The 27,440-nt window shown below is 45.8% G+C and overlaps 1 protein-coding gene across 7 annotated transcripts in view; it reads right to left on the reverse strand.

The window, feature by feature from the left end:
• TNIK (TRAF2 and NCK interacting kinase) overlaps positions 1 to 27,440 on the reverse strand; it is a 418,581-nt gene that overhangs the window by 10,333 nt on the left and 380,808 nt on the right. For 2 of the 7 annotated variants that reach the window (XM_071812563.1, XM_065844457.2), the window contains 12 exons: positions 27,177 to 27,287; positions 26,626 to 26,712; positions 25,298 to 25,498; positions 20,256 to 20,420; positions 18,181 to 18,420; positions 15,828 to 15,934; positions 12,952 to 13,115; positions 11,186 to 11,283; positions 10,441 to 10,464; positions 6,558 to 6,742; positions 4,445 to 4,571; positions 2,066 to 2,230 (listed from right to left, as the gene is read on the reverse strand). In XM_071812563.1, the coding sequence (XP_071668664.1) occupies positions 2,066 to 2,230; positions 4,445 to 4,571; positions 6,558 to 6,742; positions 10,441 to 10,464; positions 11,186 to 11,283; positions 12,952 to 13,115; positions 15,828 to 15,934; positions 18,181 to 18,420; positions 20,256 to 20,420; positions 25,298 to 25,498; positions 26,626 to 26,712; positions 27,177 to 27,287 (1,674 nt within the window). The remainder of the gene's footprint in view (positions 1 to 2,065; positions 2,231 to 4,444; positions 4,572 to 6,557; positions 6,743 to 10,440; positions 10,465 to 11,185; positions 11,284 to 12,951; positions 13,116 to 15,827; positions 15,935 to 18,180; positions 18,421 to 20,255; positions 20,421 to 25,297; positions 25,499 to 26,625; positions 26,713 to 27,176; positions 27,288 to 27,440) is intronic. The other 5 variants (XM_065844459.2, XM_065844461.2, XM_065844462.2 and 2 more) reach the window with 5 other exon arrangements.

Here is a 27,440-nt window from a genome sequence, read left to right on the forward strand (position 1 = left end):
TTTTCCTTCCCGGAAATAAATCTTCCTCAGCTCTCACATCACCGAGTCTGCTCCCCGTGCCCAATGTCACCACCACAGCCCCGGTGCTGACAACTGCTTTGGGGAGCAGCCTGTGCCATGGGAAGATGTGACATGGGGAACACCTCCACCCCAAAACATCCACCCCAAAACTGGGCTGGCCTCATACCTGCCCTCTGTCAGGCCACAAAGAGATTAGCGGCAAAACAATCATTGTGTGTGGGAGCATCCTGGTGGTTCAGACTTATCAAGGTGGAACTGAGGTAAGCCAGTATCCATGCCCTGCGCCTGCCAAAACCATGCAGCACCTCCCACTGCCCTCCCATCTCCACATCTCTGCCAGCCCACCTGTTTCCATGGAAACAGGATGTATTTCCAAAAAGTACATGGTAACTGAGACCCATGGAAGCAGTTAACAGCCTGCGGCAGGGAAGGCTGCAGGGACAGATAGCACATTTACACGCACAGTACGGCTGTATTTGTGTGTGCATGTAAGATAAACTCACTACTTTGTACTTCTTTCATATCCAAGAAAAACACTCGTTTGTTTGTGTGGGGGTTTTTTTTCCGTCCCCCTGCTGGATGTGTGTTCCATAAAGCACCAACAATTCAAGGAGGGGAAACCTTAGTGTTTACAGGGATGGTTTCCAGCTGAGAGTCAGGTTGCTTTCTGACAAACAAATTACAAACAAACTCCTCATCCCAATACACTGAGCATTTATTTTCTTTGCTCAGATTCAGCTGTTCTCCTAAGAAGCTGGCATTTTAATATCTTCTAAGTCTCTTATTTAAATATTAAAGCCTCATCTTCCTCCAGGTCCTGTTCAACCTCCCATAAACCTCCATGGTGGCCTACAGAGACAGCATCGAGCTGCAGGCTGAGGTTGTGCTCGCTCCCTTGTTTCTGCTCACAGCACCATGACTCACCTGGAAGCCTGCGAATTCCTAAGTTTCCACTTACACCCACTCCCAGCTCAGTCAGCCCTAAAATTTCAGTTTTAGAAATGTAAAAGATCTTCTTGGTTGGTATTCTATAAATGAGTGTATTTAAACCAAATCCTTGCCCGTGTTTAAGCAGTCCCAGGATGACCATGGAAGGTGTTATGTTCAGATCAACTCTCTCATCATCACTTTTAAAGGCAACGAGGAAACGGATAAAACCTTGAGGTCAAGTCACACACTGTATGTTCTTAGGCTTTATCAATGCACAATTCCAAGCAATTCTATTTTTATACTGCTAGTAAAAGTAAACCAAGAAATGAGGACCTCATTTCTATGAAAGAGAATATGATGACAGAACTTTTGATGTATAACCAACAAAATGGAAAGAAAAAAAATCAAATAAAATACCTTATTTAGCACCAAATGGGTTAATTTCTCATGGGAAAACAGGACTACGTGTCTGGTTCCCACAGCTGGCAATAGTAAGCAGGACACATCGGTCCCCTCGTCTTACGTGTCACATCTTATATTTTCTAGGACTTTTTACACCTTATACAATGTTGATATTCAATTGTGTCCTTGTAAAACATCTACCAGGGAGAAATACTTTGCCATGACTGGAAACACAAAATTTTAAACACATGCATATTTTTGCTAATTGGAAGAACTATCCAGAATTTTGTTGGCTTTGGTTTTTGCTAATCTGGAGTCACACCAAGTACCCGAGATCACACGGGTGGGCCCAGTTCAAGTTAACGGTATCACTGGCTCTCGTAATTTTCTCATATTTCCAAATGCCAAAAAATAAAAACAGGGACTTTCACATCAGTTGGCAGCATTCAAGCCATCACCACCAAAACTCCAGCTGCTGGGCTTGAGAGAAGACCTAATGTGCACTTCTACCATCAGCCACAGACCCATATAGCAAACACCCATCAGATCCCCTCGTATTTCCCCTACACTCACCCACGTGGACCAGAAACAGAGAGAGAGAAGAGCCAAGAAAGCCAGGGAGGAAAGCAGGAAAGCCCCTTTACGGGGCAGAGATGTTAATACTTGTTTAAAGCAATGCAAAAGGAGAAAGAGGAGCCCCCCCACCACCTACTTCAGGCACCGAGTCCATGTCCTGCGCATGCGTGGAGACTCGCCCCAGGGCCTCGGTCGGTGTGCCCGCTGGCGAGTGGCTTTGCTGCACCAGGTCAGGGAGATTGATGTGACCTGCAAAGCCATTGCTGGCTGTGTGGCCAGAACGCTTTTTTTCACCAGAGGTCTGCAGAGACACAAGGCATGAGGAAGAAAGAGGAGGGGAAGGGGGGGAAGGAGGGAAAGAGAAAAAGAAGAGAAAAACAAAACAAAACAAATAAAACCCAGTCGTTAGCAGTCCCCCAGTTCCCAGAGCAAGTGCAGGAGAAGGACCCTCTCTGTTTCCATCCCCATGCAACCTGGCAAGCAGCAAACCAACCCACCTATTCACCAGAATAAAGACAGGATTAATCACAAAGTCAGTACAGAGTAATTAGCCACATTACAGCGAGAGAAGCCTGACCACTGTCATTTTGAGACAAGGAACGTAGGGCAGATTCTGCTCTTGCCACCATGGGTGCAAACCCCATGGCCAGCTCTCCTCCCATGTGGCCTCCAGCCACAACAACAGCAGAATATGACCCCTGGATCCGCATTAGCCTGGACGGCTTTGCACAGCTCCGGCAGCGAGTAGCCTGGCTGCAAATGCCAACACAGCCCCCATCGCATGTTTCCGTAACCCAAACCAGCAGTGAACAGCCACAGCATCGGCAGAACCATCAGCATCCCGCTCTGTGCACAAGGTTCCTGGGGCTTCTCTTCCTCTCCACCCTCACCTTGTGCAAGGCAGGTGCTGGGAAGTTTCTCCCATCCCTGCTTATCATTTTGAGATATTTGCTATTTTGATGAACCCCACCCATCTGAAGCACATCAACGAGATTGCTACACAGACTTGTCCCTTTACTGGGATTAGTGGAAAACTCCCTCTGAACAGGGTCACCATGTTTCTGACCAGTCCTGACACCATTTATCTTTTGATCACTCATTACCATTACCTTCAACCACCTTGCTGTCCTACCAAAGAGTGAAAAACCCTTTGCTCAAAGACCACTGATCTCAGTGAGTCCATCCTCTGACCACTACACCAGTGTCTGGGTGCAAAGAATAAGCACCCAGCATGAGGTTGCAGTCTGGGTTTCTTACTACACTCCCTCCTCCCAAAGAGGTTTCCCAGCTACTTGTCTTGCTTGCGGCTTTTAAACCTTTCTGCATCACTGTTTTCTCACATGGTCTTGCTGGTGTGGCATGTATTTTACAGCTGCAATGCTAAACACCAAGCTCACTTCAGAAATAGCTGCCTGTTATAGCGGTGACTTGTTCTCAATCGCATCACCCTCCCTGCTACAAGGATGCGCAGAGGAGCTGCCCAGGCTGCGGGACCCTGCTCTGAACAGCTCTGTGCCAGCGAGGGACGGGATGGGGTGGGCTGTGCATTGCTGCCCACCCCCAAAACTCTCAGAGAAAGGCAGCAAGCACACTGACTTCTTTTGCTAGCTACTTTCTCTCTTTCAAGTTGCATTCATTTTTTTTTCCCTTCATATGTGAATATTTTACATAAACAGAATTAAGAATTAAATGCTGCTCAAGTCTAGTTTACATTTGATCTAAACATTCCTCCTTTATGACTGCTGACTCCAAACGTCCCTCCCTCCTTCTCCTCTCCCATCCACCTCCTTTACATGCTGTCAGGAGAGTGACTCCCCTGTTTTACTAACTGTCCCCTCACCAGGAGACCTGTGAGCCATCTGCGTTTCCAGCAGCATCACCAGCACATTCCAGCAACCGGGAAACCAAGAAACACCAGGGGACATCTTCCACAGCCAAATTAATGTACCTCCTTCACCTCACTCCTGCAGCACCATCCATCAGGACCGCTCCCACCGGAGCTGGGGACAGGGGTGCACATCCCGTTGGGATGCCCAGTGCCCCCCGCAGCTGGCTCACAGGACAGCTGGCTGGTGGGGAGGGGGACTTGGACCTCCCCAGGCAGGAACAGCACCTGGTAAAAGCCTCCAAATGCTCCACAAACACCGCACACCTCTTGACAAAGGTTGGGAAGAAGAGGGGAAACTTTGGGCCAGGTTCCAAGGGTCTGAACGAAGTGCTGTAAATCGAAAATAACTTCTGTTGCTTGGAGCTATGGTGGAATTACAGCAGAGTCATTTGTATGGGCCACTTCCCCGCCGTGCCCTGGCATTACTATTCACTGCTGTTTGTAGTTCTGAGAAACATTTGCACTTGTCACATTTGCTCTGAGTGTAAATTGTATTAATGAGAGCACTAATGAGCACAATTTACTCAGTCATTTTGTGTTCCGGACACGCAGCACTGTTAGTTTTTGTGCTTACATGGGCAAAACCTCCTGAAGATGCTCCATGGAAATATTTGTTTTACAACTTACCTCCCTCACCATTAAAGTCCCTTCCCTTGAAATATTGCTAAACGTATCTGCATGGGAAGTCTCTAGCCCGTGGGTTGTCACCATTCCCAGGTTGTACGGCTCATTGTTTCCAGGAATTCCTGTTGGTCTGAGGACGGAATGGAAAAGCATTAATGGTGGATAGTTCCTTCGCTGAACTAGATGAGAAATCCTCTAATACAGTATTACTTCAATAAAGGTAAGGCTTTGTATCCCACAGGAGGAAAAATTAGAAAATATATCCACTTACATTTATGGGGAAATTATTTACGTTGTTAGAAATACAGCACCAGGGTCAGGTTGTTACACTACAGACAGAGCACAGAGACCAAAGAGAAGTGCCTTCTTCATCCCGGGGTGCCCTACAAGGAGCACTGCCAAACAGGTAACGAGGAGTTGCAGTCCCACTCTACCTTACATAATTTTTTTCTACTTCAGAAAGTTAAAAAAAAAAAAATTATTCCCTTTATTTTCCATCTCAACACCTGAAAAAAGAGCAGTGCATGAGAGCACCCGATGACAAAAGACAACAAGGGAGGGATGGAGTTCTGAGGAGGTGCAGGCAGGAGTACAGGTTGGGTCCTGCAGCTTTCTGCTGTTTTCCAGGTGAAGATGTATCCCTAACCCGTTATTTCACCTTGAGTTTATTTCTGTGCTCCTTTCTGTGCTTCATTCTCATGCATATTAGGTTTTAGGACTACCTGAGAGTGCACGTCACAGGTGGTAAGCAGCTACTGTTACTTTATTATTATGCTCTTAGCAAACCAGCTGCTTAAATATAATTCAAAACAAAACAAAAAACAAATGCTGAAATGCCTCTGGATTACCCAATCCTGCCTGTGTGCTGGGAAATGCCGATGGTGGTTATGAAGATGTTGCTGATGAGACTTGTTACTTTGCCTTTAGAAGCCATACAGATCAGTTGCTTTCCATCAATATGAAACAATTCACTCTTTAACACATCATCCCCCTGCACACCTACTTGTCGATGCCCAGGGGCTCATGAGGGAGCTTGGTAACATGAAAAGCCAAAGCAAGTCCACATTGATCAAGGGGGTTGCTGGTCTGACGTGAGATGTGAGCACTGGGGACCCCAAGGTGAGAATGGCTTGATAGTGGATCCTCAAACATACAATTGGGTAGGTGTCACCAAAGCACCCAAAACAACTGTGTCCCAAAACTCTGCGGCACCTTTTACATGAGAAGCTCACACCACCTTCCTTCATTTCAACACCATCAAAGGATGTGAAAATCATAAAATCATAGAATAGTTTGGGTTGGAAGGGACCATCAAAGCTCATCTAGTCCAACCCCCTGCAATGAGCAGAGCCCCATGTAGCCTGGCCTGGGATGTCTCCAGGGAAATATTGCCATCTACCACCTCTCTGGGAAACCTGTTCTGCTGTTTCACCACTCTCAGTGCAAAGAATTTCTTCTCCATGTCTAGAGGAAATAACACAATTATTCCAGTTTTAGAAATAAGAAAGCAGAGGCAAAGGAGGTTATGTTCATTTTGAGACCGTACAGGGAGTGAATGAATGGCTGTGGTAGCCCCAAGGTCCCAAATTTCAGTGTCATCCTGCAAGAAATCCCTGGACATGAGCAAGTGGTGGCTTGTATTGCCCCAAGAAGATGGAGGTGAAGAGAGTCATCACAGTCTTCAGATGGAGAAAAGGTGGAGATGGAAGAGATGGAAGGAGTAAATTGTCCCCCCTATCCACTGGGACACAAAATGATGGATGGGCTTATCCTGCAGCAGGAGAGACCTGGACAGAGCTGGAACCAAGGTGTAGATGAAGTCAGGTACATCCACTCTGGCTAAAAACCCACTTTGCTCATTGGCAAACAGGTCCGTCATTTGGAGTCTAAGTTCACTGAATGTGCAGTGTAAGTAATTCACTTTTTCCCATTAAGTTTATAGCTTGAACCAGGAAGAAGACCCATCTGAATAAATTATCCCTTACAAGCGTGATGCCATTCCCAGTGGCAGCCACCAATGTGCTTTGGACATGTCCCACACCACAGCTACCGCTCCTCCAGACTGAGACACACCATGGTTTCACAGTTTGCCCCCCAGAATGAAAGTGCTCCTTACATAAGCCGTGGGATGTCACTGACGGGCACAGTCCCATCGTGCGTCTCATTCTCACCATCCTCTTCCTCCTCCTCACTGCTTTCTGACTCCTCGCTGGAGGAGGAATAGTCAGTCACCTTCTTCAGGGGCCGATTGGTTTCTTCGATGCGCAGCTCCCTCAACTCTTTTGCTAAGGCCGTCAGATCCTAAAGGGGATGGGGGCAACAAAACAATAAAGTGACGGCTATTATATTTAAAGCAAGGAGAATGTCATGTACATCTCTTCAAAAGCCAATGCTAGCAGCACGAGCAACGAGAAATAGCTTTACAGAGTTGTTACAAACATGAGACGGACGTAAGACAATGTTTGTAGCATGTAGCATTTATTAAACAAAACAAAACTGATTTACGCTCACTGAAAAAAATCAATAGCCAACCTCTTCTTTTTCTGTTTGGAACGTGTATGTGCATATATATACACACACTTATATGTATATACACGACAAAATTGTATTTGTTGGAAAAGGTGAAGTTCAGTCACCATCATAGTAAACTGGAAAACAACGTCATTTCAAAGATTGGCTCGGAGAATTTCTCCTGCAGGGTTTTCTCTTCTTTCAAACTTCTCAAAGAAGACCCTGTAGTTGTATTTATTCTGTAATAAATGCATTTGGGAAGGAAGCAATGACAGCATCTCCCATGGAGTGGTGCAATCCCCACACCAAGAGCTGCTTCCCTGGTGAGTCTCGGCTGCCAAGAGGCGTGAGGAGCACAAGGAGAAGCGCCCAGCTCAAAAAGAAAAAATAAAATAAAAAAAAATATCCCTCAGCGGGACCCATTAAGCACTTCATGTGAAATGTGGCAGCCTACAAGCTAGTGGGGAAATAAAATAAATTAAAAAAAAAAATCTTTGAAACAAGAAAAAAAAAAGATAGGAGCAGTCTCAAAGCCTAGTAGTAATTTTTCAGTTTACCATGACTTTGATGAGGTCTCAGACCCGACAGTCATATAAAATAGACACTGCTATTTCAAAACAAGGAACATGGCAGGCACCGTGTAGAAAAGAGACTTTTTGTTATCTTACATGCTTTTATAGCAATGCAGGGGGAAGCAGTAGGGCAGAAAAGCATGAGAGCTCGAATTAGAATGGGTTAGAGAACTCTGTCGCACAACACATGCACATGACGAACAAAGCATCGCAATTGTCAGTCTTACCATTTCTCCCTATATTAGTGACCGAGGTAGGCATCAGTGCATTCGGTCAGAGATAAAGGATTAGGGAGAAAGAAACTCATTGAAAAAAGACTAAATTCCACAATTGTCTTACGGCCATACTCTCATTCACTGCATTTCCAGTTTACCGTTCCAGCAGGGCGACTACAGCAATATTAATTACGGTTGCAAAGGGAGCTCTTAAAAATCTATCCTGTCGTCATGTGAAGAAAACGATGGAAAACCTCTACAGCCGAGATGCAAACTCAGTTTATTTTTCAATTGTGAAGCAGGAATATTTAGCAAGCAGTTTGTAACTCTGGTGATTGGTGACCCACACCTCCCGGCAGGCTCCCATCGGTGACAGCCCCACATTCTGCTCTCAGGTCTGCCCTATTTCTTAAAAACCAGGATCGATTCCTGCTTCCCAGCAGGAATATCCTGTGATGGGTATTATATATCCCTCTCCAAACACTCTCTGTACTTTTAGAAAAAGGTTCTTTATCATGGTTAAAGGGAGAATATGGTACCTAAAGAGTTTATTTTCAACATCAACATGTTCGGGATTGAAATACAGTCAAATCTGCAGTCATGACAACTAATTATTTTAATTAACACTGTAGCAGCTACTACGATATGATTGTTTCTTAAATAAGAATCAGTGAAAATTACAGCAGCTTAACAATGCTTTCCATTTAGAGTATAAAATTTGCTCTTTATTGAGCACTTGCCTTTGAGTTGGATTAAAGCCTTCTCAACTTTAAAAAGGACTTTAGGACTGTGTAAAAGCCTCTTAAAACTGCAGCTGAAATTCCTGCAGTGCAGGACTAGCCATAAATCCTTCCTCATCACCCTGATGGACTAGAAAAATTACTTTTTTGCACCTTCCATTGTAATGTGTTTCAAGTCACCCTATCAGCCTTCTTTGGCCACTACTAGAAGACAGTCAAGTATTTTAAAAATCAGCTTAATTGGTTTTTAATAACAAATTCGGAAGTTATAATACCAATAATAGTCCCAGACAATATCATCAGATAACTCATATTTCCTAGTTAAAGCTTTGCCTCAGGATGGTTAATTCTTTGATGCTATCATTTTCTCTAAGTAATGAGCACTTTGTAGGATTAAACAGCTTCACTGAGCTGCTCTTGGACCAAAACCAACCTGACAACTAGAAAGAAAGTGCTCTGTAGTTCGACATGTGTTTGAAATGTTAGTATTGAGGGTGACATAATACACAAGTTAGCAGCATTAGTGGTCTTTAATTACTTTTAATTATGACGACTTGTTTAAATTTAACATTTGTTGAAATCAAGTCAGATTGGTTTCCAAAATCACATAGCTCATTGAACTTGAATTTAGCACAGACACTGCCTTTTTTTAGACACTGATTTATATGCTTTTTTCTTAACAAAGCACCTCATTAAACAAAACGCATTGCTCATGTTTTATCCAAGAGAACAAGTTAACTAACCAGCAAATCTTTATTCTTTCTTATCTTCTATTTTTAGAGGAAAAAAGCTGCAGGAAAGGCTGCTGAAACTGGCACTTTCCATTACAGCCCAGTATCAGCAGTGTGTGCATAGTGATGCATGTGTGAGGCAAGTTAAATGCTAAATCAGGAATGTTTGGTCTTATCCCACGAACACTTAAATGTTCACCATCGCCAGATACACACACATTTAAAATATTATCATATGGTGAAAACAGGTGTAATTTGGAACTCTTATTTTTTAAGAGGAAGGGCAAAGACCAGCATTGTCCATCAACATCTAAACTAGCTCAGCTGACTCTGGTTTTACAGCTGATGGTCTGGTCCATGGAGAAAAGGAAACAGAGGGGAGACCTTCTCGCTTTCTACAACTGTTGTAGTATGGAGGGTGTTGGTCTCTTCTCCCAGGTAGCAAGTGATAGGACAAGAGGAAACGGCCTCGAGTTGCACCAGGGGAGGTTTAGATTGGATATTACAAAAAATCTCTTCAAAGAAAGGATTGCGAAGCAGTGGAACAGGCTGCTCACTGAAGTGGTGGAGTCACCATCCGTGGAAGTGTTTAAAAGACGTGTAGATGAGGTTCTTAAGGTTATGGTTTAGAGGTGGACTCGGCAGTGCTGGGTTAACAGCTGGACTCTACCATCTTAAAGGTCTTTTCCAACCAAAATGATTCAGTGAGAATGAATAAGTTACTATATTCCACTGCTCTGTTTTCCTTTATTTGCAAAGTTCCTTAATTCAAATTAGCCTTAAATTGCATTTCAAACGTAACTGGATGGCCCCACTGAAATCAGCAGGCACCGGGGGCTGCATCTGGGAGCAGAACGCGGTGAGTGGCGCAGGCTGCCCCAACCACCTCCACCGGCACCAGAAACCTACATTTTCGCTCTTTCTCTTTCAAATATGCCCAACAACAGCAGCACCATTTGCTTAGCATGTGAACATTGGTTGGGGTGCTCCTTGCCACAGCCTCCATGCAAGTGGTCTGGCCAGTGGGTTTCAGAAGAACCGACTGGCATCGCCGCTCCCCTCCCCGCAGGCAGGCTCCCGACGCCGAAATGTGATCGTTCACTTTCCCATCCGACCCGAGATCGTATCACCACCTTTTTCAATGTCAGCACCAAGAAAAACAGTTTGATATTAAGCGCTAACTAGTCAACCTTGCATAGGCATGACCCACTGAGAAAAGATATCACTAACCTCATCTATAGCTTTCTTATAGCTCTGTGGGTAAAGGAAGAATAATCAGCATCAGAGGAAACAGATCGGGACAGGAAAAAGCCAGAGGAAGGGCAAGCAGGTTAGAAATAAAATTAGAATTGTTAGCTCAACGCTGTGGAGTGTAGAGAAAAAAAACATCATCAACAAAACATTAATACACATTAAAGAAGAGAAGCAGTGCAAATTAATTGTGTTATTAGACCGACTCTACAGTTTTAAAGTACAAATGTCAACAGCATTAAACCAGGAGGAAACATTTCGGATGAGATTTTGCTCAGAATAATAAAACAGGAGTGTGCAGAGACCACTACCAGGTTTGGTTTTAAGCTGGGAAGGCTGTCGGGGGCCAGTGGCCCAACTTCCCCGAGCAGAACATCCCTCCATCGGGCTGCTGCGGGGCGACATGCAGCGCGGAACACAACAATGTGCCGTCAGCAACCACCGCGCCCAAGCTAGCAAAGCCCTTAAGCATCTGCTTCACATGAAAACACAGGCTTAAGTGCTTTCCCCTAGACTTGGGTGCTCCTGATAAACACTCATGCATTCTATTAAGCATCCAAATCTCCCACGGGCTTTTGCTGTATCACTGCTTTCCAGCCTTTTTGCTGGAGCAGCAGCAGTACTAGCCTCTTTTTTGGGGTCCCCACAGTTGTGCTACTGCCCCAAAGGGAAACACGGCCAAGCCGGCTGGTAACGTTCCCACAGGAAATGGTTTCAGACTCACAGCGGGTCGGCTGGGTCGCGTCACGTCCCTGTTGTCCTCCTGCTTTACCTTGCTGGGCTCATGGGTCAGCACGGGGGACCCTTCTGGCTTCGCGTTACCTGGATGAAAGGCAAACAGAGATGGGGGGAGTTAAAATGGTGCCGAAAACTGTTGCTGCATCCTGTCACCCAGCATGGGTGGGCATGGGGGGCTTAATCACCCCCCCCACCTCCCTTGTGCCAGAACCCTGGCAACCCCTTCTCCAGCTCTTAGGACAAAAAGAAATGGCCTCAAGTTGTGCCAGGTTTAGACTGGATATTAGGAAAAATGTTTTAACAGAAAGGGTTGTCAGGCATTGGAACAGGCTGCCCAGGGAAGTGGTGGAGTCACCATCCCTGGAGGTGTTTAGAAGATGTGTAGATGAGGTTCTTAGGGACATGGTTTAGTGCCAGAGTTAGGTTATGGTTGGACTCGATGATCTTGAGGGTTTCTTCCAACCAAAATGATTCTATGATTCTATTTGCCCAGGAAATGCAGGAAGATGGTGGTGAAAGCAGACAAGGACACCCCTGGTGCAGGGCTGGATGTCCTGTAAATAGGTCATTTTTGTTCAAACTAATAAAGTTTCATTACATTTTGTTTCTGTTGTGTCAAAAATGCCACCCACTCCTCCTCTCTGCTTGGCTATCTGGAGTGCCTCTCCATAGAGCAACAGAAGCCGTAATCCAGCCCAGCCTCCACAGCCAGCCCTCTCGCAGCGTGACGGCCCTTTTTTCTACTAAAGAAAAATTCACTCTGCACAAGAGCAGAGCATGTGATAAATTAAAAGCTCTGCAGCATCTGACATTGCTAGGACAGCATTTGTCACAGGGCTCCTCATTAGTAAAAACAAAACCAAACCAAATAGGACAATTGTCGACAAACTTCTTTTATTGACTACCTACGGAAGTGATGATTTCAACAACAGACACGTCATTTTACAGCCAAGTCATAAAAAATTCAAAGCATGGAGGCAGCGCTTGTTTTAATGCACTTCAGCCCTGGGGATTTATACTGCAAGGCTGTGCCAGAAATGCAGATATATGGGCTGTATGTGCTTTAGCATCTCCTACCGTGATTAAATGGAGGAATGGAGTATCTTTAAGAGTGGCTCTAAGATAAGAGGGAACAATTTGGCTAGGAACATAAACCTAGTGCAAGTGAGGTTGCCTGGTGAAAGCATTTTAGAGAAAGCTTCTTACAGGCTAATTCACTCCTCTGCTCCCACCTCAGGCTTTGCACAAAGCTGGAGCTCACAAACAAACAAAAAAAAAAAAAAAGAAAAAGGAAAAAAAGGAGAGAAAAAAAAAAAGATACCCACTCAGAGTGTAACACAATCCCAAAGAATCATTAGTGAGCTTTGGTCAATGAAGAGAAGCAGCATGCTGGGATTCTATTTTCTTTATTGTAACTCTACAGCGTAACTCCCATCTCCTTCTGTATAAGTTACTTGGCACTGCGATGCTTCAGCAGAGTGGGGGAGCAGCAGGTGCTGCCGTGGGCATCCTACATCAGCACCCAGGCAAGAGGGAGCATTGGCATCTCTCTTTGCCAGGAGGCCAGTTGGTCACAGAAGGACATAAAAATTACGAATCCTCTGATTTTTTAATTTTTTAAAAAAACAGAGATCATGAGATCCATGATACAAGATACATGAGATCACAGACCTCTCGCCCATCCTGCTAATTAGACAAGCCTCTGAAAGCAGATCCGGTGCTAAGGGATGTTGTCACGAAGCAGCCACTCACCTCTGACTCTGTTGCGCTCACTGGAGCCAGCCTGGGAGCCGGGCTGGGACCCACCCTGGGAGCTGGGCTGGGAACTGGGAGTGCTGGAGCTGGAGGAGCTGCCGCTGCTGGTCCTCTGCAGCGGGCTCTCCACGATGGGCTCTGTCCTCCGCAGGTCTGGGTTGCTGTGGGAGCACAAACCAGAGAAGCACCCTCAGATGGTGCTGCAGGCACCTCCGGGGCTTCAGAGCCTTCCCACCCTGAGTGTGACAGCTGGAAGGGGAGAGGACACCTCTTCTGCAGGAGAAGACAGAGCTGAGGTCTTCTCTCCTGCAGCTATTGAGCCTGAAAACCCACTGAAACCCACGGGAGCTGAATCAGGCGCTCAACATCTTTATGGAGGTGGATCACAACTGTGATAAAAAGAGTTGGCTAGAGCAGCTTTCTACTCTTATTTGGCCAAACTCCGCAAAAATATAAAAGATTCTTTGCTCAGAATTCCCTTTCAGACAGTAGATGGGCAACACTGGAGTTATTTGAATTAACCACCAATATGCATCATGAAAGCAGGAATTAGCAAGTCAACATTAGACATATATTTCAGTGACAAAAGGATCTCAAGTTCGCAACAAGTCTGCAGATAACTCTTGCCACTTGATCATACTTCCCAGTTTTCATGGCTTCAGTTCAAACTTGCATCAGATATCTACTTCCCTTCCTTGATTTCTCTCACCCTTGTGAACATACATAAATCTAGAATAAAAAGCGTCCTTGATACACAAAGAGAGACTAATAGCTCTCTGGGTATCAGATGCCTTTAGGAAATTAATTCTTGTCTGGCACTGAAATGACATCAGAAGACACGTTCAATGCAGAGTTACGCAATTTGGCTTTATACAATATTCCTGTTAAGTGATCTTATTATTTAAAGTCCTGTTAAAAATGTATGGGAAGGTTTATCAAGTCCAATTGGGACTTTGTGTACATAAAAATTACGCAGTAATACTGCCACGTGACACAATGAATTGCAGTCGGAGGCCGTGCACGTGAAGTGCAAGGTGTGCAGAGTGTGCACGGTGCGTCCCTCGGAGAAAAACCATGATGGTCCAACTTGTGTAAAGGCCCATTGCTGTAATGGGGTCACCGGCAGAACTGTTCAGACACTACTTGGTATGAATATTATATAAAATCGCTGCTTAGTGTTATCTTGCATTGACACAGGTGGGTATTAAAATGATGAGAGCAAGACTTTCTGGTATGCAAGAAAATATTGCCTCATTTGTTACAATAGAGTAACAAATAAAAGATAGCATATTTTGATAATATTTACATTTATGCATGGAGGGAATCAAGAACCAGTAGGAGAAGTAGTTAGAATGAAAACTGGAGAAATGTTACATTACTGTGAGAGAAATAAAATATGAAATCATTTCACTGAATACTTAAGTTTAATAGACATGGCAGCATCCTAATAATTTTCGATTTTCATTTAAACTGAAGTCATCCAGTTCATGTTGTATGGCTGATGCATCCTTAAGCTAAATCAACTCATGAAATGTATTTGAAAACTTTTCATGTTTACCTGAACTGACCAGGATTGGGACCAGGAGGCTGCAGGAAACACTGGGCAACACCCACCAGGAATCCCAGGCTCCTATTATCCTTTTTACTTTCAATACCATCACTTACTAGGACGATGCAGTCCAACATCCCTCCACATTTTAAATTGACTTTCAAGCAACAGCTAAGTAACACAACATTTTCAAGAATTCATAATGCTTCAGCCTTGAGCAATAGAGAGGAACAAGCCATGATATGACTGTTTTTTCTCTCTGATTTAAAAAAAGAACAATAACAAAAACCAGCCTTCCTCCTTCTGCTACCCCTGCCAGCTACTCTAAGCTGCTGTACATGAGTTTGCTGATGTACGGTCAGGGCGCTGGGCTGGAAACACAGGTTTTTGCTAAAACCTGGTGACAGCACGTGGTTACAAACATCCCAGCCTTCGTTTTTTTGACCCCAGCCTAGAAGGACAAAGCAGGCAGAAGAAACAAGGAGCTCCATCGTGTAAGACTATGTGGAACACATATTTACCCTGAGATGTGCCTCTCTGAGGTCTAGATCTGCTCAGGATGCTCTGCAAACCACAGACAAGCTCTTGTATGACTAAACCAGGTTTTTTCCATCCAGCTCTGACCCTGTCAACTTGCGTGCCCCTTTTTAAACATGCGCAGGGACAGCTCTGACATGGCAGAGGTCGGATGGATGCTGTGGTGCAGCATCCTTCCTTGGGGTGCTGCGAGCACAACCCTGCACACCGCCGTGCTGAAAAGCTGCATCTGGCTGAGCTAAAGGCCCTGGTCCTAGGAAGCCACAAGGAATTTAATCCTTGGTCTACATCTAAGGAAGATCTCACCAAGCTCTACCAGTGTCTGTCTCCCAGCACATTCCTCAGTCATTATCTCTGAAAAGCTGCTCTGATTTGCAGGAAACGTATGGTATGTATCACTGAGATCTCCCCTCTGGCTTATACGGACCCCCTTATATGCAAGAGGTGACACTGGGAGAACTAGAGCCTAATTCCACTGAAGGGAGCACGAAAACTCCTGTTTGACCCCACAGCAGCAGATGCAGCATCCACCTCCAAGCCCTGCAACACCCAGGAATGGATTCAGCCCAGGGAGCAAACCCTCCAGGGATTCCTGTTGGTACAGAATACTAATGAACACAAAACTAATTCACCCAGTGACAAGAGCAGCATTGCAAATCTCCTGTCAGCAAAAGCAGGGCTAAACCCCAGCCTGTGTTGGGGCTCCCCAGCTGGGCAATGCAGGAAGAACACAGGCAGCAGCAGTGTGCTGGGGTCACCCCTGTCTGTCACCCTCCCGTGTCCGTACCTGGCCCGAATGGGCTGGGAGCCCAGCCGGGGCCCCAGGGCGCTGCCATTGCCTGGGGAGTTCTTCCTTGCTAGAGCAGGGGATATGGAAGTGGTTCGCTGAGGCACCTGGAAAAGAACAGAGACATTCACCCTCACCACCAAGTCAGCACATCTGAGAGATCACCTCTCAGCACGGCCATAAGACTTGATTTACAACTGGTTTCCCACCAACAGATAGGCGATTATTTATGGCAATTATAAAACAAGAAGCTCTTCACTTTTAGAAAGAATCACCTAGGTGTGAGACAGAAATGAGCTGCAAAGGTGCAGCCAGGGATGCTCCAGGCAGAGGAGCCCACAGCAGCATGCAGAGCAGCCCAGCTACCATCAAATAGGGCATTTAGCTTTTCAAAAATGAATGTATGCACACACACACATATATATAATTTAAATCTAACAAAACCCAGAAAAGTAATTTTTAAGGTAAAATTCAGATTGAAATGCATTCCAGCAGCCACAGTGGAGTTTTCAGCATCTCTAGTTCAAATATAACACATACCAGCAGAGAAATGGTATTGACCGATAGACAAACAAGGGGACTGACAGTGGAAAGATACAGACTGACCCACCTAACACTCACATTCAAACCCTATGACCTTTGTTGAGCCCAAAGCCAACCACAGCTCACAGGTACTCTGGGAGATAACCCTGGACCCTGTAGTGTCCCATGGGAGCTCGGGCATCGCCACCCAGCCGCAGGCACAGTGGTCTCAAACCCCAGCAGCACAGACTGACGTGGAAAAGCACAATTATACTCACCCTGCAATACCTTGCACCAGGTAATAGAGAGGCCAAGGGCTCAGCAGGATGAGCCAAAAAAGGGTTGTTTGTTTGTTTGAGAATAAACATGCAGTTACGTTAGGCAAGACAAAAAAATTTAGTGAGCCAGTGAGCTTTATATTCTGTGCCATTGCTAGCTACAGCTTGTCTGATTAAAAAACAATCTCCCATCCAGGTAGGGTACTCTGCAGTTGGGACCTGGGGAGATTCTTACGTTCCTCTGAAGCATCCAGCCGTAAGCACCGGCAGAAACAAGAGCCCAGACCACAGAGAGAGCCAGCCCTGCCTCACGGGACAGTGCTTTCCTTCCCGCTTACAAACACATCAAACCCAATCTGGGTAATAAAATGTGAAGTCAGACTCCTTGTGAGTATTACTGCCAACACGATGGCCTTAAAGGTGCCATGGGGACCCCTTCCAGAGCTCATGTTCCCTCAGTCATAAGGGGAAAATACTCCATAGTGTTGGAAAACACCTTTTATCAAAGAAGCAGGTGCTGTGGTCTCACCACATAGTACATCACTGCAGGTAAGAGGTGCCCTTCTCAAAGGACTTAAGGTAAAAGCCAACATTAAATTGCAAGAGGTTTTTCAAAATTAGGTTTAAACCAGGCAGCCACCCTTCTGCAGTACAGAGGAGCAAAAGACATGAACAACTCCAGGAGCTGTTGCCTTGCTTTTCCTCCGAGGTGAGTACCAATGTCTCCTCTCGCTTGATGGCAGCAGTAATAGGAACTTTATTAGCACTCATGACAGACCACCAGAGATCCCTTGCACAGGGAAGCTTACCTGGTGGCTGGTATTTTGCTCTTGAAAAAGTAAGTCACTTACTTTGCTAATACATAGAAAAGTTGTCTCTCAATCAAATATCACCTCACTGTTACGAATGGATTTGTAATCATTTTTTCTCTGTAAAAACCCTCCTAGGCTGAGCACTGATTCATCATAAGGAGAACTTTAACGGCCAAGTTATAATTCTTGCAAAAGGAAGATAAACAATGCGATTGAAATACCAGTCCAGAAGAGTCTTAATTAAAAAGGTACTGCCAGACACTGTCGAAATTTCGATGAAGGTATAAAGCTGCTGGAGCCCTAACAAGTCTTCCATCAAATATTGATTGCAACTGGAAGCACAGTGCTGGACAGAAAGGACCCGACTTATTGAGTATGACAAATTTTATGTTCCTATCATTCTATTTAAACAGAAGTTGGTTGTTGTTTTTTTTTTTTTTCAATGCTAGGGAAAGGAGAAATTAATTTATTTTGGCCTCTGTCCGGGCTGTTTCTTTGCTGGAGGGCAACACTATTTTGCAGCACCCCTTGTGTACCCAAGTGCAACTCCCAGCATCTTGTGCAAAAGCTGCCTTGGGAAATGCACCTCGTGCAGGTCAGTGCCAGCCACAGAGCCACAGGGATGGGCTCAGTCCTGCCCATTTGTTTTGCCAGAGGACGCTAAGCACAGCATCATCCCGTGGGGATTTAGCTTCGGGATTGCCTCTTTGATGTGCTAGAAGTGAGGAGCGATAGTGTTACCTTTGGTGGAATGTCTTCCTCCTGCCGTAACCAAGAACTTCGGTCAAACTTTTCAATGCGAGGGGGCAGAGGAGGGTTTTCTGAGGTGGGGTCCGAGTTCTGCCTTGGCATCTCAGTGCGGTGAGAGGTCACCGTCAGAGCCTCCTGAAACCCAGCCAGTCCCTTTGCAGGCTGTTCATGCAGTGACTGAGACCCAGACAAGGAGCTTCCTTGGGATTTCACAGTGACCAGATGTGGAATCTAAGCACCAAGTCAAAACAGAACTATCAGTACAAAATGGAGGGGAAAAAAAAAAGGAATATAAAATGTATTTAAAAATTTGATTTATAAAAAAAACTGATTAGCACTTCAGATGCACTAAAAAGCCCCCTTAGTTTGAGACCAGCACTGCCTTGGTTTCAGGAACTTCTGACTTGCATTGCTTCAACGCAACATCTATTAAAAATCATGCTCACGTAGCTCAGCCTTGTAAAATACGGTAATGCCTAAGTCAAAGTCAAGCGTCGGTCCTGCCAGCTCCTGCGTGCGCAGGGTGGGACAGCTCGTACCGACAGCCCCGTCCTGCGGGTCGCAGCCCAGGGCAGGACCGGGCTGTGCCTCCTGACAGCCCCCACGCAAGCTGTGATGGCAGCTGGATTTCCAGCTCCTACACCTGCACCCCTAAGGTTGTGCTAATGAGGTTTGGCATGGATTTTCCTTGTTAAAAATGAGAAGGAAAGAAAAAAAAGGAAACAATAGTAAATAATTATTAAGAAAAAAAAATTCATCAGGAATTCTGAGGCACAGATGGCTTAAAAAAAAAATATCTTGAGGGATGAGTTTCTATAGGTCTAGGTAGCCCCTGTTCCATAGATCAGCTTTATTGATCTAAGGGTTACAAGCTAAAGGAATACTGACATGCATTTTGGGAAATCTGAGAAATTCACAAAGTTAGATTTTGTGAAATTAGAGCTTCTTCCCAGGACCCTGTGAAGCTGCTCCTCTTTGATACAGCAGGGTTGTAACTTTTATCTGACATTGCTACACACGTCTCTGTACACATGTACAAGTATCGTATATATATGTATGCATGCATGCATTTACGTGGGTCTCTGGGTTTCAAGCAGCTTTTTCATTAGTATTTCATTGCCCAACAATTGTTTTTGTAGCTGTTGACAATATACGTCATCAAAAAGATCACTGAAAAATAGTTGGGCAGTCAGAGAGATTAGAGTGAAATGGGGTTTTGCCCACTTCCCAACAAATAGAGACCACGTACACTGGGCAAAAAAGAGCTGTATGTTTGTGGGATTTCCTGGATGCATTTTGTTTAAAGCTGGCATTGTACTGCTGACCTACGGTTGCACATCCCACATGTAGATGGCACTGAGTTGGCAGATTTTCCCATAGAAAGCCCAGCTGGACTTGGAGTAAAGGCTTTGTACTTCCCTCTGAAATTCCCGCTGGAGCCTGTGGGTCTGTGGAAGCAACTCCAGTGGCTGAACCAGAGCCAGCACTAATAGAACTTTCAGTGGCAGAGCATTTACAGACCTCATGGCTGGGAGGAAAGCTTAAAATAAAGATGCCCCTCCTCTGTGACCGCCATGGTGATCTATGCCCTCTCCAGATGTGTTTGTGACTGATGTCGACTCAATGGAAAACCAAAATAAAATCTTGAATTATAGCAGCAAAGAAAGCAAAACCTCTTTTTTGATGAACTTCAGCATCAAAGCATCCTGGGTCTTTCGTTACCAGGTGCTGTGGTTTTAGTCCTTAACATAAACCAGATCCAAGGAGGAACAGAGCAACTGCTGCACTGGACCAGACCAGCGGTTCCTCTCGGTCCTCCAGCTTGTTTCTGGCAGTAACCAGTATGTGATGCTTCAAAGGAAGGTATAAACCAGCGTGATGCTTCTAACACATGAAGGTGACAGGAGAAATCCACTCATGAATGTAGATGCTGCTCTTACTCATGAATACACTTAAGACTGAGAAACCAGGGAGCAAGACACTATTTCTCTTTAATCTGTTTTTTTCTTGTTACCTTACCAGCATCCCGGTTCTGGGGGATGAACCTGCTGGGGAAGCCCCATTACCTGCGGGTCCACGGGCCGGAGCAGAGGTGGGGTCCGTGCCGGCTGCACCCCGCTGATGCTGAAAGACTCGGAGCGAGGAGGCAGGTTGGGGTCAGAAATCCTGTTGGCCACCTTATGTGGCATGGCCGGCGAGCTCTGGCGATTGAGCCGGGAGCGCTCCTCCACCTGCAGCGAGACGGGGAGAGCGGGCGAATGCCCCATAAAAAGCCATTTCTGATTGAAAACCAAGGGACAGAATGAAAAAAAAACAAAACAAAACACAGAATGTCCTGAGTTGGAAGGGACCCACAAGGATCATCGAATCCAACTCCTGTCCCTGCATATGACAATCCCACAGTTCACACCATGTGTCTGAGGACATTGTCCAGTCTCTTCTTGAACACTGTCAGGCTTGGGGCTGTGACACCTCCCTGAGGAGCCTGTTCCAGTGTCCAGCACCCTCTGGGTGAAGAATCCATATGTATAGGGAATGCATATGCATAGAGGAAGCTCTTTTCTCTGTAGGTAAATCATATATATTGTATGATCATGGAATCCCAGTTACTGAGCAAATTGTGCAATAAATGCATTTTAAAAACATGGAAAGGACTATTTTTATTTATGCATGTAATTAATTTCTGAATGTGAAATGGAAAAATAAAGGCAACATGCCCTGGAAAGGTGTTTTGAGAGGTCACTCCTAAGAAGCTCTTGCTTCTTCTCAAATGTATCTTTAAGCAAGGGGACCCTTTTCCTTCATTACTATAAACACTACAAGGAGAGCTTTTGTTTGATCTGAATAAAAGAATAAACATAGTAGCCAGAAAATGGCTGGCTTTGATCTAGTTTAGTAAGTCTGGCACCTTGTCATTAAGGAAGGGGAAAAACCTCTATGACTGAGAGATAAATGAACCCAAAGCCCCATGCTTTCAGTTACTCTTAATGGAAATACAGTGGTTTCAGCTAACCCAGACATACATGCTGTCTGGGTGACCCTGCATTAGACTGTATGCATTGATATTCATGCAGCGTACGCTATGCAGAATTCTTAATATCTGACATATATTTTCATTTACGTATCATTAACGTGTTAAACACCCTTAGCACATCCTGATACCACTGTGTACAATGTCACGTTAAAAGGCAATCTTTAAAACAGGTTTGCTTGGAAAGAAACGGAGCTCTTATTTAAGTAAATAAATACTGATGAAACGAAAGAGCCATTACATTAATAAAAATGAATCTTTTTCAGATACTGAGCAGGAGAGGCAAAGGAAAATTCAGGCAGTAGATCTGTGTTATGGACTCTCTCCTTTCTAGCTCATGTGGGACCCCCTGGGCCACTGCTGTGTCCCAAGAGGTCGTCACAGCTTCTCCAGGTGCTGCCCAGCAGCTCACAGAGACCAGACATAGCTTGCTTCAGCGATGCCTGCAGGAACAGATGCAAGGAAGGAAGGAGAGCAGGGATGGAAAGGAGAAATCCCCCTGAACAAGGGAGCAGCAGCATGAGCACTGGGGTCACACGCCAGGTCCAGTTCATCTCCAAGTCCTCCAAGTTTGCAGGCACTCCCCAGCACGCTGCCGAGCCATAATACATAGCTGATTATGGAGAATTTAAAAACTTGCAGGGAGGAGAAGGCAGGAGAGGGATGAGACAGGGATGTTTGTGGACTGGGAAGGAGAAAGGCACTTGGTTTTCCCACTGCCAGCATCTCCTTGCCAGCACTTTGCTGTACCAGCACAGCAGAGGATGCTCTCAGGACTTTCCAGCTGAACTGCATGGAGCCGTACTGACTCCACCATTAAGCAGAGAGAAGGAAAAAAGAGCAAAACCCTGCAAGAATTCATCACCGCTCTCGTTCCAGCCATTGCTAATTGAACTCAAGATTCCCCTGAAAGGGGAAACATCCTCAGCAGCTTCTGTACAGGTCCCAGTGGAAGATTGCTGATGTTCTCGTACATCACTTCAAAGTGAGAGAAAGATAAAAACCATGAGGACTGAAAGAGGAGCTGAAGTGTGCATTGGTTGCTGCAGAGAACAGCACAACTCGTGACACGCAGTCAGGCCTCTGGGACGGCATTGGAGGGCCTGGCCACCACATGGAAAATATTCAATTAAACCTGTCCCCTCCTTTATGCATGGTCACGTATGGCATATACCTCTACAAACCCATCCTGCAGCTGACCAAGCTTCTCTGTCACTGGAAGTTGGACCTGGCTCCCTTCCTCACGTGGTTTAGCAAACACTGGTCCATAGCAGGAGAGGCAGTAACGGAGAGAGCTGCTAATTACAGTACCACTGTTTAGAGCGATAATGTGACGTCCCTGGCTGGATCATCAGACGGTCCCAAGGTGACACCTAACAAGGCCCAGCTTGATGATAAACAGAGATGTGTCTGGACAAACAGGGCAGGTCTAGGACAGCACCCAAGCTACATCTGAGTTGACATCCAGTGCACAATCCCTCACTCACAAGATGAGTAGAAGAGACAGCAGATTGAGATGTTGCATGTTGGTGGGGGCTATGAGATCAGACTATTTTCTTTGGCATAAAAAAGTAAATCCTTGGCTGTGCTCTGGTGAAACTATGAAAGATGCAGCACAACCCTGAGATGTGTCTTCACCTACACGTCAGTCCCTTAATGATGGGACACTGGGACACAACCACAGTGTGAGTGGCCACAGCCTCACTTCTGTGCTTTATCCCACATTTACAAGGTCTTGGATTCACCACGTGAAGATGAGTGAAGTGGGTAAATAAGTGCATAAAGTAGAGGCATGAAAAGCACAGAGGGGCATGGTACAAGGAGAACTCAGCTGGGATGACCGAGTACCTGAGAGAGAAGACTTGAAACCAAAGAGCATAAAAACAAGGGTAATATTGGATAGCACGCAAGATCCTCAGACGATATCCCAATAAGCTCTAGCTGAGCACCAGACTTGTCTTCTCCTTGTTCCCAAAGGAAAATAAAGTCTCAATATTTCTGCTAAATTAGCATGCATGGGTTGGGTAAGGGAATTGCTAAACTTATGCAACAACCATGGTAGGGTGATGAAGTATCAGCACAAGTCTGACTGTCTGTACAGTCAGCAAAGGTGGTACTTTGCTATATGCAGCAAAGTAGCTAAATTGTGCTAAAAATGAGACTATGCAGCAGATAAAACAGTGAATGGAGGGAAGAGGAGTAGTTTTGGGAAGTTCCCAAGGGTATTGTGTCAAGGCAGCACATCAAACTACTGCTCCCAAGAGCAGAACAATGACACAGTTGTTGCTTTGAGCATTTCATTTGAAACCAGACAGAGTGACACAAGTAAAGAATAAACAGTTTTGAGACCTAATTGCTGGAAGCTAGAGATGTTCCCAAACAATGGGAAACCTCGTATTCTCTGTGATTTCAGCAAAGGGTCTGAGGCCACATTCTGCTGTTCTAATTCATGTTGTGCAGTTCCCAAAATCCCACTCCCAGTGATGGCATCAAAAAAGACGCTTCCCCCATGGAAAAAAAGAAATGGGCCTTTGTGTTTGAAATGGAAAGCTAAACCCAGCACTTTCCTCCTTCACCTTAGATAAAGATTCCTTTTAAAATATCTTTGTTATGGCTTTGAAGACAATGCCAGAAGTACTTTAGCAACATTCTAGAGGGTTTATTTAAAATTAGGCAATGAAAGCCAGAGTTTTTTCCCTTTTTCCTGCCTGCTACCTACTCTCAGCACTTCTGCAGAGGGGTAGTAGAGCCCCAGTTCTGCAGAAAACTGCAGAGGCACCATGCAGGTGGAAGTCTCTGCTGTCAGAGGTGGCTCAGCACATGCGGAACATCTCATCTGCAGACCCACCTACCAAACCTCTTCTTCCACTGGAAAGGCTGGAGAATGATGCTGCAGCTCCATGAAAATAGGTCATCTGGTGCATCACCACCAAAATACTCTGGAGATTGAATTAGAAGGGAAAGAAGGAGAAACCCAAGAGAGTATAAAGAGGTCAAAAGAGTTTTTGACACCCACATCTATCTCTGAACTGTTCGTATTATTGGCCTTTGCTTAGCAACTGATAGCTGATTGAATTTCTTGAGCATTTTATGCTTGCAGGTATTGTGGATGCAGCTGAGGGCTGTCAAGAGGAAAGACCAGGAGACAGCTACGTGCTGGATGCACATCACATCTCCGTCAGGACTGAAGGGTGCCAGACATTTGGCAGCAGAACAGCAATCCTGCTCAGTAGGAAGAATAGCTGAGTTATTATAAGATCTTTCTGCCCAGGATTATGGTTACAAAATTAAACCACACTAAACACAAAGAACTTTAGAAAAATTAATAGCAAGAGTGGGCACCAGTCTTACTGGAGCCACCACAAAGGGATTAAGGAGAAAGTGTTTGCACATGATCCTGAAACTACACTGCAGACAATGCATGTCTTCATCTTCTCCAGACTGTTCAGCCAGGCAATAATTAATATTCAAGATCTCACAATTGTTACAACAATTGCCTCTTTCTGCTGGAGAGAAAAAGAAAACTGGCAATGTGGTTTGCCTTTCTGAAAATCAAATAATGAGAGAAAAGCAATCCTAAGAGGTACAGTCCTGAGCACAGGAGAAAGAGCTGTCTGGTCCCTGTTTGATTATGGGGAACTGAATCCTCAGCAAGGAACCCTGTACGATCACACTCTGCATTCACTCCTGACCTCCAGATGACTTGTGGACATGCCAGGAATAAGCACCAGGAGCTCCCGGCACATCCACAAGTCCCCAACTGTGGCTGAATCCCTCCAGAAGGGATCCATCCTCCTCCTTGTGTGCCCTCATGGAAAAAACTCCTTCCTCCACTCTCTGTCCTTGCACAAACACACTGCACTGAACTGGGAGTGTTTCCAGCACAGCTAACGGCATCTGCTGGAGGATGACCCAGCAAAACACAATCTGCCACACGTACAGGTTGTTTCAAAAAGATGCACCCAATTGGAAATCACTGTATTTTTGAAACTGGGTCCATCTTTTTGAAACACACTGTATTTCAGACTGAACTGCATGCCCAGCTCAGACAAATGCATCATTCTCGCTCTTGCCTACCTCCTTGGCCCAGGCTGGTTTCTCGCTGGCATTTATCCCTTCTTTGTAATGGTAGAGGGGTTTCTTCTCTGCCGGCCGCTGGTCCTGCCGCTGCTGCTGCTGCTGCTGCTGCAGGGACACCAGGTAGTCCCGCTCCTGCTGCAGTTGCCTCTGCAGCCGCTCCGCCTGCCGCTGCTCCTCCAGCTGCTTGCGCTTGTACTCCTGCCCAGAGAAAGCATAGTGACACGGCTGCCCGGCTGAACGCAGGGCTGAAAACGGCAGATTTAGCTGTTTGGGTGGAAAACGGGGTCCAAGTATCTGAAAGGTTGCTTTCTGGCAAAGTTCATTGATTTGAAAGACACTGGGGACTGAGCTGTAAAGCATCTTGGAGGAGATACGGCTGGGAGGACAGAACCAAGCAATTCTGAGTCGTGACCCTGGTGGTGGCACTTTGCAGCAGGTGACCTGTCCCAGGGAAGCACTGTGAGAGCCCTCGAGGGTGCAGACATCCCCTTAGGAGTTACCAGGGATTTTGCCCAGATTTTTCTGGATGGAAACAACAAAGCATCAATCCGACGAGGTGTCAAACACCACCAGGTCAGACAAAATCCAGCCAAAGCCAAGTCCTCTGCAGGACAGATTTATCGTTTGTGGGAAGGGTCACACAGCAGAGCCAACTGTATGATCTTCCTGAATCCAGTTCTATGAGGTTTAATGACTAAATCATTTTGAAAAGGCCTTTTTGAAAGACAAAGGATTGTGTGTTTTCTTTTCCCGTAAATAAAATCATTAGCAAGAGGGTAAAAGAATAATCCCTCTGGATTAAAAGATAATGCAGTGTGAATAACAGCTACCAGTATTAAAAAAGGATAATTCAACAACAAATTAAGTAAAAAAATAGCATATCTAGAATGTAAACAGCAGGAGAGGGAATATACAGTGTTCCTGCAAGGAAATCAAAACAAAAGCCTTCGCTTGGAATATGCAAACCCACAGGGCAGGCTGGGTTTGCTAAGGTGCAGGCACGGGACAGTGTGACCACATTCCAACATGCTGCAAACAGCCTTCAAAATTGCACAGCAACAAAGAGGGGCTGCTCCGCTCATGCTGACACTGCAGAAGGGATGCAATGAGAGCTGTGCACAGCGGAGGACATAGCCCGAAGCGGCGGCGAGGGAATCGAGGCATGCTCTTGGCCACCGAGCGGGACTGGAGGCACCGGTGGTGACAGCAGCGTCTCCCAAGTCTCGGCATGGCAAGAGGCACTCGGGGGACGTGGGTGCAACAAGGGCACATGCGGACACGACATGGGCAGAAAGCAGCAAGCGTGGCCGGGGCCTCCCATTTACCAGAAGTAGTGCTTGCTCCTGCAACAACTGCTGCTGCAGGATCTCTAACTGTCTCTGCTCCTCCTCTAACTGTCGCCTGATGTACTCCTGGAGGTGTGGGCAGCAAGGATCAAAGGAAAAAGAGAGAGAAGGTAAAAGAGACAGTATTTCCAAGGGAAAGGAGAATGAGGCGGGCACCCGCACCCATCCCACCCGAGAGCCATCACTGATTCATCTGCCCAGGGACCCTTTATTCGTGCCCAAAGAGCCAGGGACACCCACCACTCAGGGACCTCTGAGGGTAAAGAGTGAAAACCACTGGGAAATGGCTAACATTAACTGGGAACACCCCAAAACCCCATCCCAGGCACCAGCGTGTGGGAAAAGCCTGCATCAAGCGTCTCCACACCTGCGGGCCAGCAAGTGGATCCATACAGAAATAAATGATGGCAGTGGAAAGTGACACACAATTAAGTAATTTGCTCTCAAGTGGCAAAAATTATGAGAAAAAACCTCTGACGAGAGGAAGAGGAATCCATGCTGAAGGCAACTGCCGTGTTCCTGTGCGTTACCTGCTCGTGCTCAGCGCGTCGCCGCTCCTCCTCTCGCCGCATCTGCTCCTCGTAGTGCCGCCGCTGCTCCCGCTCCTGCTGCTTCCGCAGCTCCTTCTCCCGTCTCTGCTGCTGTGGGGACAGGAGGCACAGGTCAGCACCTCTACATCTCTCCACGGAAGCTCAAAGTCCTTTTTCTCACGGTTTTTGGGGAGACATCTCACCCAGCAACCTGCAATGCTCCTCATGTGCTCTGGTGCCTGCAGAACCTAGAGCATCCCCCCA

The sequence above is a fragment of the Patagioenas fasciata genome, chromosome 9 (assembly GCF_037038585.1).
Source record: "Patagioenas fasciata isolate bPatFas1 chromosome 9, bPatFas1.hap1, whole genome shotgun sequence".
Lineage (NCBI taxonomy): Eukaryota > Metazoa > Chordata > Aves > Columbiformes > Columbidae > Patagioenas > Patagioenas fasciata.